At 34.0% G+C, this 18184-nt stretch overlaps 1 protein-coding gene across 1 annotated transcript in view; it reads right to left on the bottom strand.

Annotated features, from left to right (window-relative positions):
• LOC147075987 (palmitoleoyl-protein carboxylesterase NOTUM-like) overlaps window positions 1-1895 on the bottom strand; it is a 40746-nt gene extending 38851 nt beyond the window's left edge. Inside the window, exon 1 of the mRNA XM_085941820.1 lies at window positions 1596-1895. Coding sequence (XP_085797946.1) covers window positions 1596-1895 — 300 coding nt within the window. The remainder of the gene's footprint in view (window positions 1-1595) is intronic.
• Between the last annotated feature and the right edge of the window lie 16289 nt (window positions 1896-18184).

Raw genomic sequence — 18184 nt, 5'->3', positions numbered from 1 at the left:
TTATTCGTTGTGCAACAGAGTGGTCAATCAATACACAACCATTAAGTATTTTTAAAAAATAGTGATTATTTATTATATTCAGTAAGTATAACAATAAGATGGCAATAATCTTTTAAACAAGGCCGTGAATCTATGTTGTCCGGATAGCTTTCACTTTTTAATATAAATTTATTGAATTGCTAACACTGTTCCAAAATATATTTTACTACAAAAGGGGAGAATATGATGTATGTTAATTTAAAATTATAACAAAAAATTGAACCTATCAAGCATTGAGCTTTTGTTTAGCTTACGTTTATTTGTGTCAGTCTTCGTGTTGTTTTTAGGTTTTAAATGACCATATAAGAATATTAACATTTATATTCTTGTATCGTTTATATTAAAATAAATATAACTATGGACTGATTTCAATGAAAGTACCTATATGTTTATGTCGGAATGAGTAGCTAGTAGTAGAGTGGCTCAAGGGGATGGTACCCGATAACAATTATTATATGAACATGACGATAGCCAACAAATATTTTGTTTCATTAACATCAGCAGTTTCTTTTACCCATACCAACCTAATACATATTTATTGTAATTACAAACAAATCAATGTACGGTAGAAATTTGTTAGCAACTTATAGCATATTTGTTAGCAACTTATATAATATATACTAGCAAAATATTTTTTGACCATGCTGTTGTCAGTTCATCGATGATGTCTGATTTAATATGAGAAAAGAAGAATAATTGATTATATCTGACCGACAGGTGTGCGACTGGTAGTCGATTCAATTATACATACCTAACCATACTTAACTACAAAACACCTACTTTACCTAGTCGTCCTTTTCAGCTATCCACCGGCCAGTACAACAGGCCAGCGGCCAGCTACTGTCTTAATTTAAACAAGGCACAACAATAATCATCGACTATAGTATGCGTGTATTTACAATATGTTTGCGATAGTATTCGTGGCGCGCCGCATGCGCCAGGTGCGAGAGCGGCGGCGAAACATCAAACGATAACACATTCAGTACTAGAGCCTTTTCAGAATAATACAATATTTTGTTTGATAATTAAATTTAAAACTAATCTTTAGAGTTTTATAATTATTTACTTAACTATTTATTAATTAATATGGAGCCTATAAAATGTCTTAAAAATACATAACTTTGGTCTGTCTATTATAACATTAATTTAACATTAAATATTGTGTACGTATAGGTAGGTATAATTGAATTTAAAATAAATAGTAATGTAAAACAAAACAAAAAGCAACATTAATAATTCATGTGAGTACCTACCTAGTTTAATAACGATCAGAACTGGTTCCCTTAAAATGATTTCATAACAAATTGACATATTTTGATGTTTATTAATTATATTATATCAGAAATAATTGGTAGATGACATTTATGTAATGTCAGCAGCAGCGGATAGACAACAGATACTGATGATGACACATAAATAAAATATTACTATCCATAACAAATTATCATTTAATTACGTAGGTACATGGGAATTTAATTATAAAACAACATAGTAAAGTCAGTTACTTAGTTAGCGGAGGCGGCATAGCAAAATAAAATATTTTTTGAGGTGCTAACATATTTTAAGGTTGTTTTTGTAAGGTGTTCGCGCGGGGGTGTAAAACGCGTGTCAGCGGTCAGCCCGCGACCCGCAATTGGCGATCCAGTTCGGCGTGCGGTAATAAAGCGGCGCTGCGGCTTTGAAGTGCGCCGCGGGGCGGGGCAGAGAGGGAGGGGAGGAGAGGGGGCAGGTAGCGTAGCGCGCAGCAGCCGGCTGCCGCGTGCATCGGGTATGACAGGTAGCGGCGAACTCGCGCAAATTGCCGCAATCATTTCCTTGACGCGCTGCGGATCAAACACCTCAAGCAACAGACTCATCTTAATAAGACGAAACGACGGTGAAACGCGAAAAATCGCAGGATTTTGCAACACCATTTTTCGTACCTAATAATAATGACAAACAAATTGAATCAAATATGATTATTTTGATATCTATAATCGTTCAATTTTTGTTTAGCTACGCAATATTTATAGATATAAAAACGAAATAATAAAAGGTTGCGTCTATGGAACACAAAAATAAGGGAAGTGGGTTGCCTTCTAGGTGTGGGTGTGGATAAACTTATGTGTTAAATGTTAAAGAATAATAATATGTTATTTTCAATATTTATGTCTGTATCATATACATTAAAGTTTGTCACATAAACTAAACGCGCATTTGATATTGGTAATCACCCACGATGGCCGTGCGGCTTAAGCGTCGCCCTATTATAATTGCTATAATAGCGTCGTGGGTCCCAGGTTCGAATCCTGGGTCTGGCAAGTACACATATTGTTTTTAAATTTGTGTATGAGTCAGAGTATGGACGTAATAGGTTGAGCAAGTGACTGACATCCATTTCTCGTAAAAACAAAATATGTTAATACAAACCTCCACTCTGTGGAGGCCCATTTGATCCTATTAGGATCAGACATGGACGAAAAAAATATATATTTGAGGACACGGCGTGTTTGTAGTTATTTCATTTTATGGCGTTAACATCATGAAGTAATAAACCGAATCTGGCTTCAAAACGTTGGTAAATGATGACTGGCCTTTGAATTTCTTTTTTATCAATTTCTTGAGTGGTTTCCGATGAAAAAATAGTACCTATGTTTCATCGACAACTTTGTGTGAGTACTTAACAAATTAAATTTAAAAAGTATATATTTAGAGCAGATGTTATAATACGACTATCTGCCTAATCTACTATTTAAATTAAAACAATAGTAGATACTAATATTATATTACCTAAGGCTCACTATTTATTTTTAGTCAGGCCGTGACACGAAACTGTATACTTCGATGGTAGTGCTAGTTATTGCACAAATTTGAATGCAATATGGTAAACTGTTTGTAGTAAATGATGGTTGTTGCATAATATATAAATAAATGGTAATAATTTGAAAGAAATAAGCAATCCAAAATCTTCATGTATTAATATAATATCATCATTATTATATTATGCAAAACCCTCCGCGAAGGAAGATTAGAGAAGACTTTCGTAAATTCAATGTAAACCTCATACAAGCAATTGTGAAAGCAGGCAGAAGTTTAAACATAAACAAGCAATGCTTGTCGATAGGAAAACGTCAAATCACAGCACTAAAAGCAAAAGATGGTTCTATCGTCAGAAACTGGGAACACTTGTTAAGCCGAGTTGAAGAGTTCTACAGCGATCTCTACAGTGATGACACTGACAATACGACTATAGACTTAGATCTTCAGAGAAATGGAAATTCGGAAGACCATACTCCCGAAATTACATCCTGGGAAGTAACCCATGCTTTAAATTACATGAAAAGTGGGAAAGCCCCCGGGGAAGACGGTTTAACGATAGATATCCTCAAAAAAGCAGGAAAGGATGCAAATGAAGTACTTGCACAATTGTTCACAGCCTGCATATGCAAAGAGGATATCCCAGAGGTATGGAAAAATGCCAGCATTGTCATTCTTCACAAAAAAGGTGACAGAGAAGACCTAGCAAATTATCGTCCAATAAGTCTACTCCCTATTCTCTACAAGACGTTCACAAAAATTCTCTCAAACCGTCTGCAAAATGTACTAGACGAGAACCAACCGAGAGAACAAGCCGGATTTAGAGGAGGATACAGCACTATGGACCATATCCAAGTCGTCAGAGAAATCATAGAGCGGTACCAGGAATACAAACTGCCACTATGCATGGGTTTTATAGACTATTAGAAGGCGTTTGATTCGATAAAGAAATGTTCAATACTCGACGCACTCAGAAAACAAGGAATCCCTGGACGCTATATAAATACTCGTATTTTCAATAATATATACAGTAGCGCAACAGCATCTGTAAATCTCCATAAACCATCGCGCAGATTTCCTATCAGCAAAGGAGTCCGACAAGGTGATACAATCTCACCTAAACTATTTACAGCTACCCTTGAAGACTTATTCAGGCAACTTGACTGGAATGACAAAGGGATCCCCATAAATGGAGAATACCTGAATCATCTGCGCTTTGCCGATGACATAGTAATTTTCTCGCAAGACTCAGAAGACCTCCAAAGCAGAATGCAGGAACTCGCTGAAGTAAGCAACAAAGTACGTTTGAAAATAAATGTAACAAAGACGAAAGTCATGTTCAACTGCTTTGCAGGCCAAAAAGAGATCCTCATCAATGGCACTCAGCTCGAACAGGTGAAAAGCTACATCTATCTGGGACAACAAGTATCTATAGATGGATGTATATTTGATGAAATTGTTCGCAGAGTAAAGCTAGGCTGGAGCGCTTTTGGCCGCCTGAATAATGTCTTCAAAAGTGACCTTCCACTGTGCCTAAAGCGCAAAGTGTTCAACCAGTGTGTGCTTCCCGTGATGACATATGCGTGTGAAACATGGACCTTTAGTAAAAGAGAGATCCAGAAACTTAGAGTAGCACAACGTGGTATGGAGAGGTGCATGCTGGGCATAACGCGAAAGGACAAAAAGAGGAATGAGTGGATAAGGAAGCAGACAAGGGTTTGCGATGTAATAGAGTTTATTAAAAGCCTTAAATGGAGATGGGCTGGACACATAGCTCGAAGAAGAGACAATCGTTGGACAAATCTAGTCATCCAGTGGTATCCAAGAAGTTCAAAACGTCCACAAGGTTGCCAAGTACTTCTGCTGAACTTTATCATTTCATCGATCCAGCGGCCCCCAGGTCTACCTTGCGGACGCTTTGTACCTCTTGGATACCACTAGATGACTAAATTTGTCCAACGATTGGCCCTTCTTCGAGCTATGAGTCCAGCCCATTTCTATTTGATGATTTTTAGCGAGGTATTACATCGCAAACCCTTGTCTGTTTCCTTATCCTCCTCTAAGGATACAGACAAGGGTTTGATTTAATACAATTGATTATTAAAACTAATATTCTACAGCAATTTTGTCGCAATAATGCAATGTCCTTTAAATATTATAACTCATATAGATTTATTGAATTTAAGTCATTGAGACATCACATTATGTTTTTGTTTAGATTTAATAAAGACGTTTATAAGATTTCAAATTTCAATCTCACTTAAAACCGCATCTATGTTTTTGGAATTACAGAAAGTAAGGTAAATATTATTAATACCTAGTGGTTTATAGAATATTATGCTGCAATGACTGCAGTTTTTGATAAAAAAATGTATTAATACTCATATTAGATTAGAGGCTTGACGGCTAATTGTGAACAGGTCCAGATTAGGTAACACTTGAAGCTGCCCTGTATCTGCGGTAATAGTTATTGGGGGCCCAAAGATCGAACTTTATTATTTATTTGATGTACTGTTATTATTTTAATTACGCATGCTCACTTCTCAAGTTGCAAAAAGAACAGCAGCTGAAAAATGCAACCCTCAATAATATATTGATTGAGGGATATTTTAAGATGGGCGGCGTATGATAATATTGATAATAATTTACTCAATGTACACATTTTTTCCAGTGCCTTCTTTCATACTGGAAATTCATGGATTTTTATATTTATTTTTCGGCCTCCGGAGCCCCTACTAATTCGGGGTTTTGGAGTATATCAATATAATACGTTGAATCGGGCTCCGATGTTGAATATAAATAAATGTAATTCTGTTTGCGAAAGGAAAAAAGAAATAAATTTAAAATCACTACTTTACTGGACTATCAAAAAAGTTCGAAATTTAAAAAACTTTACTTTGTACCTACGTAGGGTTTGTATGTGAATTTTCCTAAGTCAGTAGCGTAGATTTTAGTCTTCCCATTTCAAATTCCTTATTTATGCATGTCACATAATATAATATGCATTATGAGTAATAATATTTCAATATTTCTTAGACTTAAGTACCTTTTTCTTTCGCACGCAGAATTATTTTAGATTATAACAATAACAGTATTACCTTAACTGTGACATCGTCACATCAGTTGCAACTTCACGTAAGGTGCGAATTACGAGTTGCGAGTTGACGAGATTCAATATTGAATGAATGCATTTAAATATAATAGTATGCGATGTTGTTATATACTGTTTACCCAGTGACGGCCCTAGGTAAAATGCAACCCTTAAGCAGACTTAGAGTCAGCACTCGAAATGGAAAATTTTACTATTCAGAGCGATCGATAATTTTACGAAAATATTTACATAGATAAATATATAAACAAGTACATGGTTTTCTAATTTTATGTGTATTTATAAAAATAAGTGTGTTAGATTCTTTGTTATATTGCTTGTCTACTTCTGACGGTCAAATTAATTTTCCCACAAAACGGAGCGATAATTTTGGGAATTTTATGAATCGGAATGGCACTCCGGTCATTTCGAGCCCTGCTTAGAATGCCATCCCCTTTCATTTTTAGACTCAATTTGTATGAAAATTTGTTTGGTACGTACCTACCTACCGAGTTATTTCATCAGTCATCAACTGAGGGTTTCCACTTAACATTGTCTCAAACAGCAGTGTTTTAAGGTACGCGGAGTAAGCTGAAAACTTTTCCTCTCCAATAAACCTGCCATTGGATATTACAATACAAAAATAGGAATAATAGGATGGGTTACTAGAATTTGAATGCTTCCATTATTTTTTAAACTAAGATGTCGGCACTTTCTAACGAATCGACTGCATCGTTTGCTTCATGGAAAACCGCCATAAAAATGGTAGTACTCGTATGTCGTTCTTTCATTTGCGCCCATTATAATGTGCCTCGTCCTATCAATGCTTTACTTGCCTAACCTAACCTAACCTAACCTAACCTCCACGGAACGGCACTGTGTGGGTATAAGGCACAGTAGAATTCCGGGTTGACATCAAAATATATGAAGTAATGCTTACTGAGACCAAAACTACGTACAATTGCGATTGTAATATTCAAATAAATAATATTTCCCTTACGGTGAAATAGAAACGGAGGGATGATTTATCAGAAATACGACTTATTTATCTTACAAATATATTGGGAGATACTGACAACGTCTACTTAATTTAAGTAGTAGTATGTAGCAATTTAGGTACATACACGTCTATATGGAAGAGCAGCTTAAGCGTCGGCTTATAATGTCGAGGGTCCCAGGTTTGAATCATATAATAATATATGAATAGGTACATATTGTTTTTCAATTTGTGTTTGGAGTCAGAGTATGGAACCGATAGGTTGAGCAAGTGGCTAACATCCATTTCTCGTAAAAACAAAAATCCGTTCAATAATAATATAAACCTCCAATCTGTGGAGGCCCTTACGATCCAATTAGGATCGGACATGGTCTTGGCCTTTTTGTTTTGCATTTGTTTGAAGTAATATTTTGACTTATTTTGATGAATGTCCTAGAACTAGACCGTGGCAAAGATTAATACTCATTCTATAATTATTCTTATCATATTTTAAGAAAAAATTAAATCTATGACGACTTAATAAAGTAATATTATGTACTTTTAATATGTTTGTCGAGTCGTAAAGGTGAAACCCGGGTCGCAAACAACGACTTAAATGGAATTAAACCTAACTTAAGTCAATTAAAATTGAAAATATCTTATAATAAGTATACAGTACCTACCTGCGCAGTATACACTATCATTTTAATGAAACCATAATAATATAAATTCTAAATAAAAGTCACCCACCGTTCTAATTTTAAGTAGAAGTTAAAAATAAGTCAATTATTACAGAGTTGATTTCATAAAACTTAAATAAAAATACTCACCCTCACGTGAAGGGTGGAACAATTACGTAATGTAAAAAACATTCGCTGAAAGACGTTTGTAGATAACCCACGCTCATATTCACTGAGATGTCAAACTGTTATGTCACTAGATTAGAGTGTCACGGTCACTATGAAAAAAGTTTTCCCAAATGACAGTTGAGTAATTTTGACGGACGACGTTATCGCCAGTGGCCTGTGATCACGCGCGCTTTTTGACTCGTCTGATCTCCCGAGCGAACACTTTGCGACTGATTTCGATTTGAAGTGAACCAAGTCGGCATGGCCAAGTTGAATTGGGGCCGCACTCCGCAGGACTTCGCTGAGATAAGTTGAGTGCAGCCGCAGCCGCACATCTCAACAGGGAACAGTGGCGTGAGGCGTCGCTACCGAATCAGTGTTGCCATATTTTGAAAGTGGAATTATAGTACAGAGCCTCCAAAATTATAGTATTTGGGGATAAAATATAGTACGCGTTGTCATCTGTTGAAAATGAAAATTTTCCCAATTTTTCATAGTTGGCTCGTTTTTATTAGGAGAAATATTTCGCCGCGGGCCGCAGGTTCCCGATTTTTCATGGTCGGCTTGTTTTTTTTAGGAAAAATATTTCGCCGCGGGCCACAGGTTCCCAATTTTTCATGGTCGGCTTGTTTTTTTTAGGAAAAATATTTCGTCGCGGGCCGCAGGTTCCCAATTTTTCATAGTCGGCTTGTTTTTTTTTAGGAAAAATATTTCGCCGCGGGCCGCAGATTTCCAAATTTTCGAAGACCACTCGATTACGAAATGGCAAATGCAAAATTATAGTACTTTTTTATTAAATTATAGTACGATTTTCAAAATTATAGTATTTTGGGCGTACTATACCTATTTTATATCGTACATAGTACGCGGACCAAAATTATAGTACAAATACTATAATTATAGTACGGTTGGCAACACTGTACCGAATACAAGTGACTCTCAAACTTGCGTATGTAGACGAAACTTTACTATTTAGGTAATTTTATCTAGCGTATGGAGTTGCCAACAAGTATTTTTATTGCCAGATCCAGCATTTTTGAAAATAAACTTTAAAATAACTATCTGGCGTTTAGCGTTAAATCTGGCATTTTTCGAAATAGCAAACTGCTTAAATTTATACACAAAAAGCTAGAATATTAAATTTATTAAGTATACAAATTTTATAGAAAATCCACATGCAGGTCATTTGTATCTGACAATATCTAGGTGACCAAATTTCGTACCTGTTTATTTTTTTGGTTGCATGACTTATATGTTGCTTAATGTGTTGCGAAACATTAATTATCTTTCAACATATTGAATATTATGTTTTCGTAAATTAATGTTAAAAATTATGACTTATGTTTTTGAAATGTGAATAGCAAAGTTTATTTTAGAAGAATAGAGTTTGCTAAAAACCTCAAATGAAAATGGTCTAGACACATAGCTCGAAGAAAGAACAATCGTTTGACAAATTTAGTTATCCAGTGGTATCCAAGAGGTACAAAACGTCCGCAAGGTAGACCTAGAGGCGACTGGATCGATGAAATGATAAAGTTGTGTGGACGTACGTGGCACCGCAACGCACAGGACCGAGAGAAGTGGAATCAGCTTGGAGAGGCCTTCATCCAGCAGTGGATAGATTCAGGCCGATGATGATGATGTTTTTAGAAGAAAAAACATATTTTAATTGTAATAAAATCTAGCAACCTTTTCTAAGAAATTGCTTATTTTCTTACCCGATCTGGCATATTTTTATCAATGGAAGCTACGTAGGGTATTTTATATTTTTATCAAAATGGAATTAAATTTTAAAATGCAATTTTACTATTTAATGTGGTGGTTAACGTTTAAAACGTTTAAGTATAGTATACTTTAACTGTGTTTCTTAAACTGGATGGGAGCAGAGGTTCTAAAGAGCCATCTTCCATGATTTGGATTTCCATTAAGTATATCTTTATCAAGCCTTTATCGTATTTTTTTTCATACAAAGATAAAAAGCTGAAAACATAAATAACACGATTATATACGTATTAATAAAGGGTTTCTGAAACTATGTTCCTAATTTAGACTTAACAGAGACAATAATGTATTATCTAAGTAATTATATTATGATATTGCTTTTTTTTTAATTTGACTACACTGATTTGCCGTTAATCGCATCTTTTTTTTCGAAATAAACTTTCATATTATTCGAAATGGCGTTGGAATTGCCATTTTTGGTTTTCCTATAACGAACAGTTTTCTTTTTATCACAAAAAAAGTATTAAGAAGACTTTTGAATGTAATAAACTTTTTAAACTGAATGGAACTTAAAGGTATGAACTAAGTAAACGAATATTAAAAAATAAGAATCTTTCGGGCTTAGGTACAGAGTTTTCATGTCCTGCCCTGTTGGGAAATTTGCGAGATCGACTTGTAGCTTAATCAGTAGACTAGAAGTCCTTTTCTGAATATTTTTCGTACATTCAGGCTATATCTCCATAGAATAAAGTTTTTTCAACAACAACAACAACATTCACCCTTGTTGCTTTATAATCAAAAATTGTGTTTTATTACTTTTTAATATAATAATATACTTATGCTAGAAAATAAAGTAGGTAAGCACTTAAAATTAAAGCTTACAAACCACTTGTTTGAATCATTAAAAATGACTGTACCTACCTACTTAAAAACTGCTCAGTACACTTTTCTCATCTAAAATATTATTACACTATTGTTTTATTATGCTTGTTTAAAGTTTTATGGACAGTGACGGTTTTACCCGAATTTCAGGAGGCACTCGCTTTGTCAGTAAGTTTAAAAAGTCCAATTAAACCGATTAAGGGGCGATAGTTTTAACTTCTGTACCACAATTGGTGCAAAGTATTTCATTAAATATTAGGTTTCGTGTTTAGAGCCTTCACTTATTAAGACGGCCAGCCGCAGCTATACGACGCAACGGCTGGTGGATGGAATAACCACCGGATGTTTTCGACGCACAGCGATCCCCTCTTATCCCCATGCATCACCATATTGTTTCCGCAGTTGTACCGCCGCTTCCACCCTCTTTATACTCAGGTCTCAGATAATATGTAGTATACTGCATGTGGTTATGCTCACGCATTAGCTGTGTCCAGTTGGACCGACCGGCCGTCATAATGGGTGGAAGCTTTAAGCTTGAAATATTTTAATTATTAATATATTATAATGAATTATTTTTCACTTATGATGAAATTAATATATATATATATATATATTTCACTAAAACGATAGGTATAAACAAATTTTCCCTATTGGATGATATAAACGATTATCAAAAAAAACGAAAAAATAGCCATATACATACTATATCTTGATCAATGTAATAATATAAAAACATAATTACCCACCCACAGTTTACAAAATTATTGTTTGTTATAGTACCGCACGGCGCTTGCCTATCAATAAGCTCAGTTTATAATATTGCAATATTAAATGCTATTTATAATATTCTCACGAGACCCGAAAGACCTCCAAGGTAGAATGCAAGAAATCGCGGATGTCAGTCAAACGGTCGGTCTAAAGATAAATGCCTCAAAGACAAAAGTGATGAGGAACTGTTTTTCGGACCCTGCGATTATCTGTATTTATGGCACCCAACTCGTGCAAGTCAGCAGCTACGTCTATCTTGGACTCCAGGTGTCCATAGACGGAAGCATGCACGATGAAATTGTTCGAAGAACAAAGCTGGGATGGAGTGCTTTCGGACGCGAAATACGAGTAAGTATTTGGAAGTGCAGTGAAGCAAAACCAATGGTTTTCAACTAATTCTTGGAATTCACTACACCATTGGAATCGAGTTACTATCAGGATTTATTGGCAAGTGAAGATACCATTGGTGGAATAAGGTTGTCGGTAGTAGGTTATGTTACCTTCCTATATTCCAATTCGCGGCGCGCAACAGGTGGACAGATTTTACTATGCTGTGAATCGCTGAAAGCCGAGAAAGCAGGAGACTCCAACTTCCGAAACGAAATCCAGGAGATTCTTGAACAATTTTATTAGGATTGATTTGAAACTATAACAGTACAATTTATTTGGCCATGCTTTTAGGCTTAAATTAATAAATTATGATTATCGTTACAATTGCTGATCGCTATCTCCTGTTCATGTCAAAAATATACAACATCACAGTCATGTATTATTAATTATAAATATATCTGCATCGGCAGTATTGAAATATAAAAGTTGTCGTTGGTTGTTCATTTAAACAATGATGTTTGATTGCACAGAGCATTATTTTAGAATTTGTATCACTAATACATGTTTATTTCAGTGTAGTCTGGAAAATAAATTTCAGAGAAGCCAAAGTGCCGGTTTAAGGTAGGTAGGTACTGACTTAGCAGCAACAGGCATTGCCTCATTTTGAGCCCTTTGCCTTTATGATAGGAATTAATCTAATCAACATTGTTTGATTCATGTCTTATTTTGATGTAGGTATTTCATGATACATTTGGAGGTCTCCTTGCCATGTTTAGGATAATACTGTAGGTAAAAGATATGGTCTGTACATAATTATTGCATTTAAAATATCAAATATTTAAAAACAAATATATTTTCGGAACATACGGCAATACAATGCGTCTGCTAATAGGTATCATATGGTGGTCAGGGCATGAGCACGATTCCCAGGGGATGCAGGTTTGAATCCTGCTGGGTGTCGTATTTTTTCATTTTATTTCTCTAGTAGTTATATAATATGTATTTCTCATAAGTGTTTTCAAAGTATATACCTACCTATGTTCAATAAAAGAATGTTACATTCTTAAACCTTGTGAATTATTCGTTGAATAAAAAAATGTTTTGTAAATTTTCATTGTGTATTGTTAAAACGTTCCCACCAATAATTGAGGCTTTGAAATAATCAGAATTTCTGCAAAAAATTTAAATGCTATTATCTCAGAACAAAGGGTTTTGGTTTTTTCTCTAATATGCTATGGTATCGATTTATCCAGTAATGATCTGATTATCCGTTAATTTGTCTTTCGACTCTTTTTTGCAATGCCCAACACGCATCTCTCCATATCGCATTTTATCGGTTATTTTTGTAATTATGATTTCTCGTAAAGCAATAGTTGCAATTATCTCTTTATTTGCGGTCCATATGTGGTCTATAGTCAGACTATTATGTCATATTATCCACTTTACTGACGATATCTGAATGGTGGACAATTATTTCAAAATTGGCTACATATAATTATTATTTTGAAGTGACTTGAATATAATATTATTATTATCGTTTTTATTCATTATGATATAATATTATGTAATTGTAATATTGCATCGCAGATGTACCTGATAGGCGAGGTAGAATATTATGTGGCAGGTAGCAAGTAGCAAGTAGCAAGCAGCTACCGCAGCCGATGATTCCAGGTGGGTTTGTCGGCGAGTTACAAAGGGATACTTAAATGATGTGAAGGTAACAAGCGCCTTTTGTTTCGTGGGTGTAATCTTAAAGCAAATCCGAAGAGAACCGCTCGCTCCTACCTCTTCATTTTATTGAGTACGATGGACGTATTTTATCTTTTTACTGAGTTATTATTTTAGTGTGACTTATATGTTCATTCTTTTTTCGCTAAATTTGACTTGACAGTACTCCTCGTTACTGCAATTTGCATAATTTTAGGGTTTATACACTATAGGTCATGGCTGCCTCCATGAAACGTATCCGTAAGATCCTAATATCCGTAAGAAAACTAATTTGGTGATATTACCTACTATTTTTAAGTTTAAAATAAAAATCGAAGAAACCAGTTGTCAGTGATGACTATGAGTGTCATCTCCTACAACTATGCACTGTTGATATAAAATTTTCACGATATCGTTATAGTTACAGCACAGTAATAATATATGGATATATGTTATTAATTATTGTTAAGTTAAGTGTGTGTTTAGTGGCCTGCCCAATATGTGCAGATTTTCTTATCTTAAAATAATTAACCATTTTAAACTTTCGACTGCGGCGCTAATATAGTGTGCACTTTGAAGCTAAAAATCATCTAAAGATAGTAAGATATGGTGTTTTTAGTCTATTGAAAGGGGTGCTGACTCAAAATGTGGTTTGCTTTACATAATTTTCCAATCTGGACAGTAATATTCGTCGGCCAGGTAGGGGTTTCTCGAGATTCTAGTAAATATGTACCTATCTGGTTTCCAATAAATCTACACAGTATATTCACCGTAGTGTAGGTCTCCCGACCCCTCTTATACCATTGGCTTAAAGCATTGTATTAAAGAGGAGTCTTTGGAGAGTTGGGTGTCTCCATCTTTGAGACAAGACTTTGAGAGCCATTCTATGTTCACGTGTGATTGTACACTCATCGTCACATGCCATTTTCATTGCATACGAATTGGAAAATTTTTCTCAAACCTTCTTTTCAAAGATATCCATTGCCCTCGCAATATCCGGAATTCTGCTCTATGACGTAATATGGATACGATAAAGCTATACATATTTTAGTTTCTCATTGAGGTGAGTCTAGATTTTAACTGTTTCTGTAAAAATAGGTAGTAGGGTATGTTTGATAGTCAAATTATTTTACTGACTTCTTAGCTAGTGTAGTTTTGAGTTTAGTGGTATTCGAACACAGTTATTTTGCTTGCCTGGCGAGGATTCAAGCACCAATGGCTGACCCAAATGAATCCAACATTTTTTTTAAGATTAAGTATATCAATTTGTACATGCATATAGGTACGTATATTCAACGAACAATGTGATATTGATCTTATATTAACTCTTAAATAAAAAAAACTCTTAAAATAATAACATAAAATTGTGATATTATGTTTCGCAGTGAAGCGATAATCGTTGCTGATTATGGTTAAAGTTGAAAAACAATACGGAAGGTTTTGTTGAATCTAACGGCTGGAAAATTCTTTGAATCGATTTGAGATTGCTCAGATTGAGAGATAAAAACTGAGGTTTATAAAATTCTGTGAATACATAACTACTAACTAATAACAACAAAACAGGTGCCCAGTTCTGAAAAAACTTTCCCACGGATTAAAAACTTCCTGGAAAAATATGACAATTTTTGGGTGTCTGAATAAGTTACTTCGAAAACACTGAATGAAATAAAATTGTATTAAATTGACTCGTATTACAATATAACAAAGAAGTTAAAGCAGCGTTTTCAAATATATTTTTATCCTGGAAACACTTTATATAACATAACATATTTTAGCGGAGCATATAACAAAATATCTTAATTTGATCCTTTAGATTAGAGCCTTTAGATTTTTGATCCTTTAGATTTAGATTCGATTCTTTAGATTTCGGTCCTGGGGTCCCACGTTAGAGGTTTTGTATAAGATATTATAATATATTTTGTTAAATACTTAAGTAGCTAGTTATAGGCGATTTTTTGTTTCTCATTAACATACTAATATGTTTGTTAATAAACTTTGGTATTGTTACCGCATAAAAGCTCGATTAGATATAAATAAAAAATCAAGTTAAACACATTATTTTTTTTTTTAGAAAAAAATGGAAGTTTTTAAATTGAAAGAAAAAAATAGATACAATTATAAATGATGAAAAATGTCTACAGCTTTAAAGAGATATTATTAAAGTATATTGTATTGATAAAGTAGTATTTATTCGCGCAAATTTGTTTAAATAACTGTAAGCTAATTTTTCATTTTGTTGTTTTGTACGTATTGATTATTTAAATTGAATATTATCAGTAGGTAATAATATGGAATATTAAATTGCAGTTTTTGTTAAAAAAAGTTATTTTCACTGTATGAGTGTATATAATAATATGTAGATAAAAATAAAATTAAGCTATTTATTATTACAGTTTAATGTTTAACGATTAGAATTTGAGATAAAAACATCATATTATGGGGGTTGCACAGAGGATGGCAGTTTATTATTATTTTTATAACTAGAGCTATTAATTGGTATAATAGCTATTCAGTATTCATTGAAATTACAGAATGTATCTATGAACATTAAAAATATAAACTCAATTTGAACCTTTGAAAATTAGGGTTCTGAGTAGGTACATTCTATGTTGGGGATAGGTGAATTTATCCGTGGAGTAAGTGGCTTTCGTTACGCGTGTCATCACGCAGTTGCTATGTAGGTATATTTATATGTATACGTTTTACATCACTGTGTAGTATCTTATGGACTGCACGCGAAGTTATTTGATATCATAACAAACGTAGCCCCCACAAATAATTGATTCTAGTAGTGAAAAAGTCGCCTGTGGCGCGCTTATGTTAACATTTAAATAATTACAAGGTAAAAAGAACTTTTTATATACAACGTTTTTAAATTTTCTGTTGAATTATTATGCTCAATATGTTCAAACTTGTACTTGATATTATGAAGTAAATAAAAAACAAACAAATATGGAATACTAAAATGTCATTTTGACATTTCATTTTGATTTCCATAGTAACGCACGTATATATTAATAATTTAGTTGCTAGGACCACCCCCTTAGCAACCAATAATAGTCTTTTCCTTTTTACGGATATTTATGAAATGACTTTTCATATAAAACGGAATTAACTGAAAATGAATTCAATTCTGGTTAAAAATGGCTAAAAGTATTAAAAGAATGCATTGGCATCGTGTTCTGATATATTCTAAAAGTTTTAAATGTCTAGCTAGTCGGGAAGTTAGTTAAAAATCGATTGCAAGATTTGTACTGGACAAACAACCACCGGACAAATAAGAATACGAGCTAATAAAAACGTTGTTAAATACGTGGCTGTGCGATGCAATTTGATGTAATATGATGATTGATATAATTAAATGATAATTCAAGTGAGAATTTTATTTAATAATATTCTTTTAGTGTGTTTACCGACTAATACAAATAGATAGAAAGAAAATATATATGGCGAAGGGTAACTACTGCATGCTTACAGTCCCACAAACTTATCTGTTGAGGCGGACAAAAATGGAATTACTATGACGCCATGTTGAAAACGTCACTTCACTGTCAGATTTAGTTCAGATTGGATGGTTTTCGATGGATTGGATGGCTCCCTCACCAATTGTACGGATCAATTTGTGGCACTGTACATGCTACTTAGTTACCAGAAAAGGGGGTCGCGGTCAGCGCTTCATAATATGATAAGTGCCGACAATTCAATAATTCAAGTGGAGTTATTTGAAAATACAAAATATGCGGAAAACCCTTAATTTTACCTCGCGGAACTTAGGAAATTTTTGAGAAAACCATTTGAGGAAAACTACTGTAGAACATCACACTGTCTTTAACCTTGACGATAGGTAGGGAGGCTTGAGCGGGCCAGGGTGTGGGGGCATGCTGACAAATGTTGTGATAACTGATTCTTTATTAATCATAATGCTTTTTTAATATAAAGCGAGCAGTAATATAACTTTGCATTACCCCCAGAATCATAACATATCTACTCGCCACATTCATAATACACACTTAATATGCGATACAATATGCGATATGTAGATACCATTCAATAATTGATGACTCTGTATTATATCACCATATCAATAAATCAGAAGAGCCGTTTAAGAAGAAATTTGTAATAGCAGTAGCAGTGGGGTAAAGCACATATATAAAGTATCCACCAGTTGATTCAGTATTATTATGTAGGTATGTGGGTAAGGTATAGAGGTATTTGGTAGGTATATAATATATAGGTACCGACCGCACGAATATGAAATGCTTACAAAACATCTTCCTTTTATCAGAGGAAAGATCGACGCTGAGCGATTGAAAAGAGATCGAGACGATATTGCCCAACATTTTATTGACAAATTTCAAACCCATCCCATTTTCTTTATAAGAGCATCGTTTTATCGCAATATTAATGTCGGTGGATATGTACTCAATGTCTACTTTCAGTGGCTCTAAACATTAGTGGGCTCGCACATATAAATTTGCTACGATAGCAGTGGCGATTATTTAAAGCCTAATGTCTTCATAAAAATGTTTTTGATTACTTTTTAACCTATTTAAATAATAGCGACATTATTTTATATTCTTCAAAAAATATAATTTGCCAACGACAGTGTCGAGTTACGACACGATGACAATTTATTGATTGTCGACATGGCCAACTAAACGTTATCTAGCAATACTACTTATACATAACGAGCTATACAAATACAATTTAACAATGCCATAATTTGATACATTTCACGCTTACATAACGTATAAATGATTAGGTACACACGTATTGTAAAAAGCACGCCTACATAGGCTTTAGATAAGCTTAAATGTTTTGTGTTATAATATTCATTAGTTTTAGTTCCTTTGACTAAATGCTGAACTACTGAAACAATAGAATTTTCTAGCCCGAGTTCGAATTACTTTTTTATATCTATTTTAATGCTTGTTGTCTTTTTTCGTACAGTATATATTGTAGAAATGATACTATTTCGTACTTATTATTAACTTACGGTTTTGTTACTACACACTTGAGTCATGGGGT

This window comes from Rhyacophila brunnea, unplaced genomic scaffold (genome assembly GCF_057557595.1).
Source record: "Rhyacophila brunnea isolate RB1 unplaced genomic scaffold, BYU_Rbru_1.0 scaffold_14, whole genome shotgun sequence".
NCBI classification, from domain to species: domain Eukaryota; kingdom Metazoa; phylum Arthropoda; class Insecta; order Trichoptera; family Rhyacophilidae; genus Rhyacophila; species Rhyacophila brunnea.
Note: the sequence above shows the minus strand (reverse complement) of the source record. Positions and strands in the feature narration are given on the sequence as shown.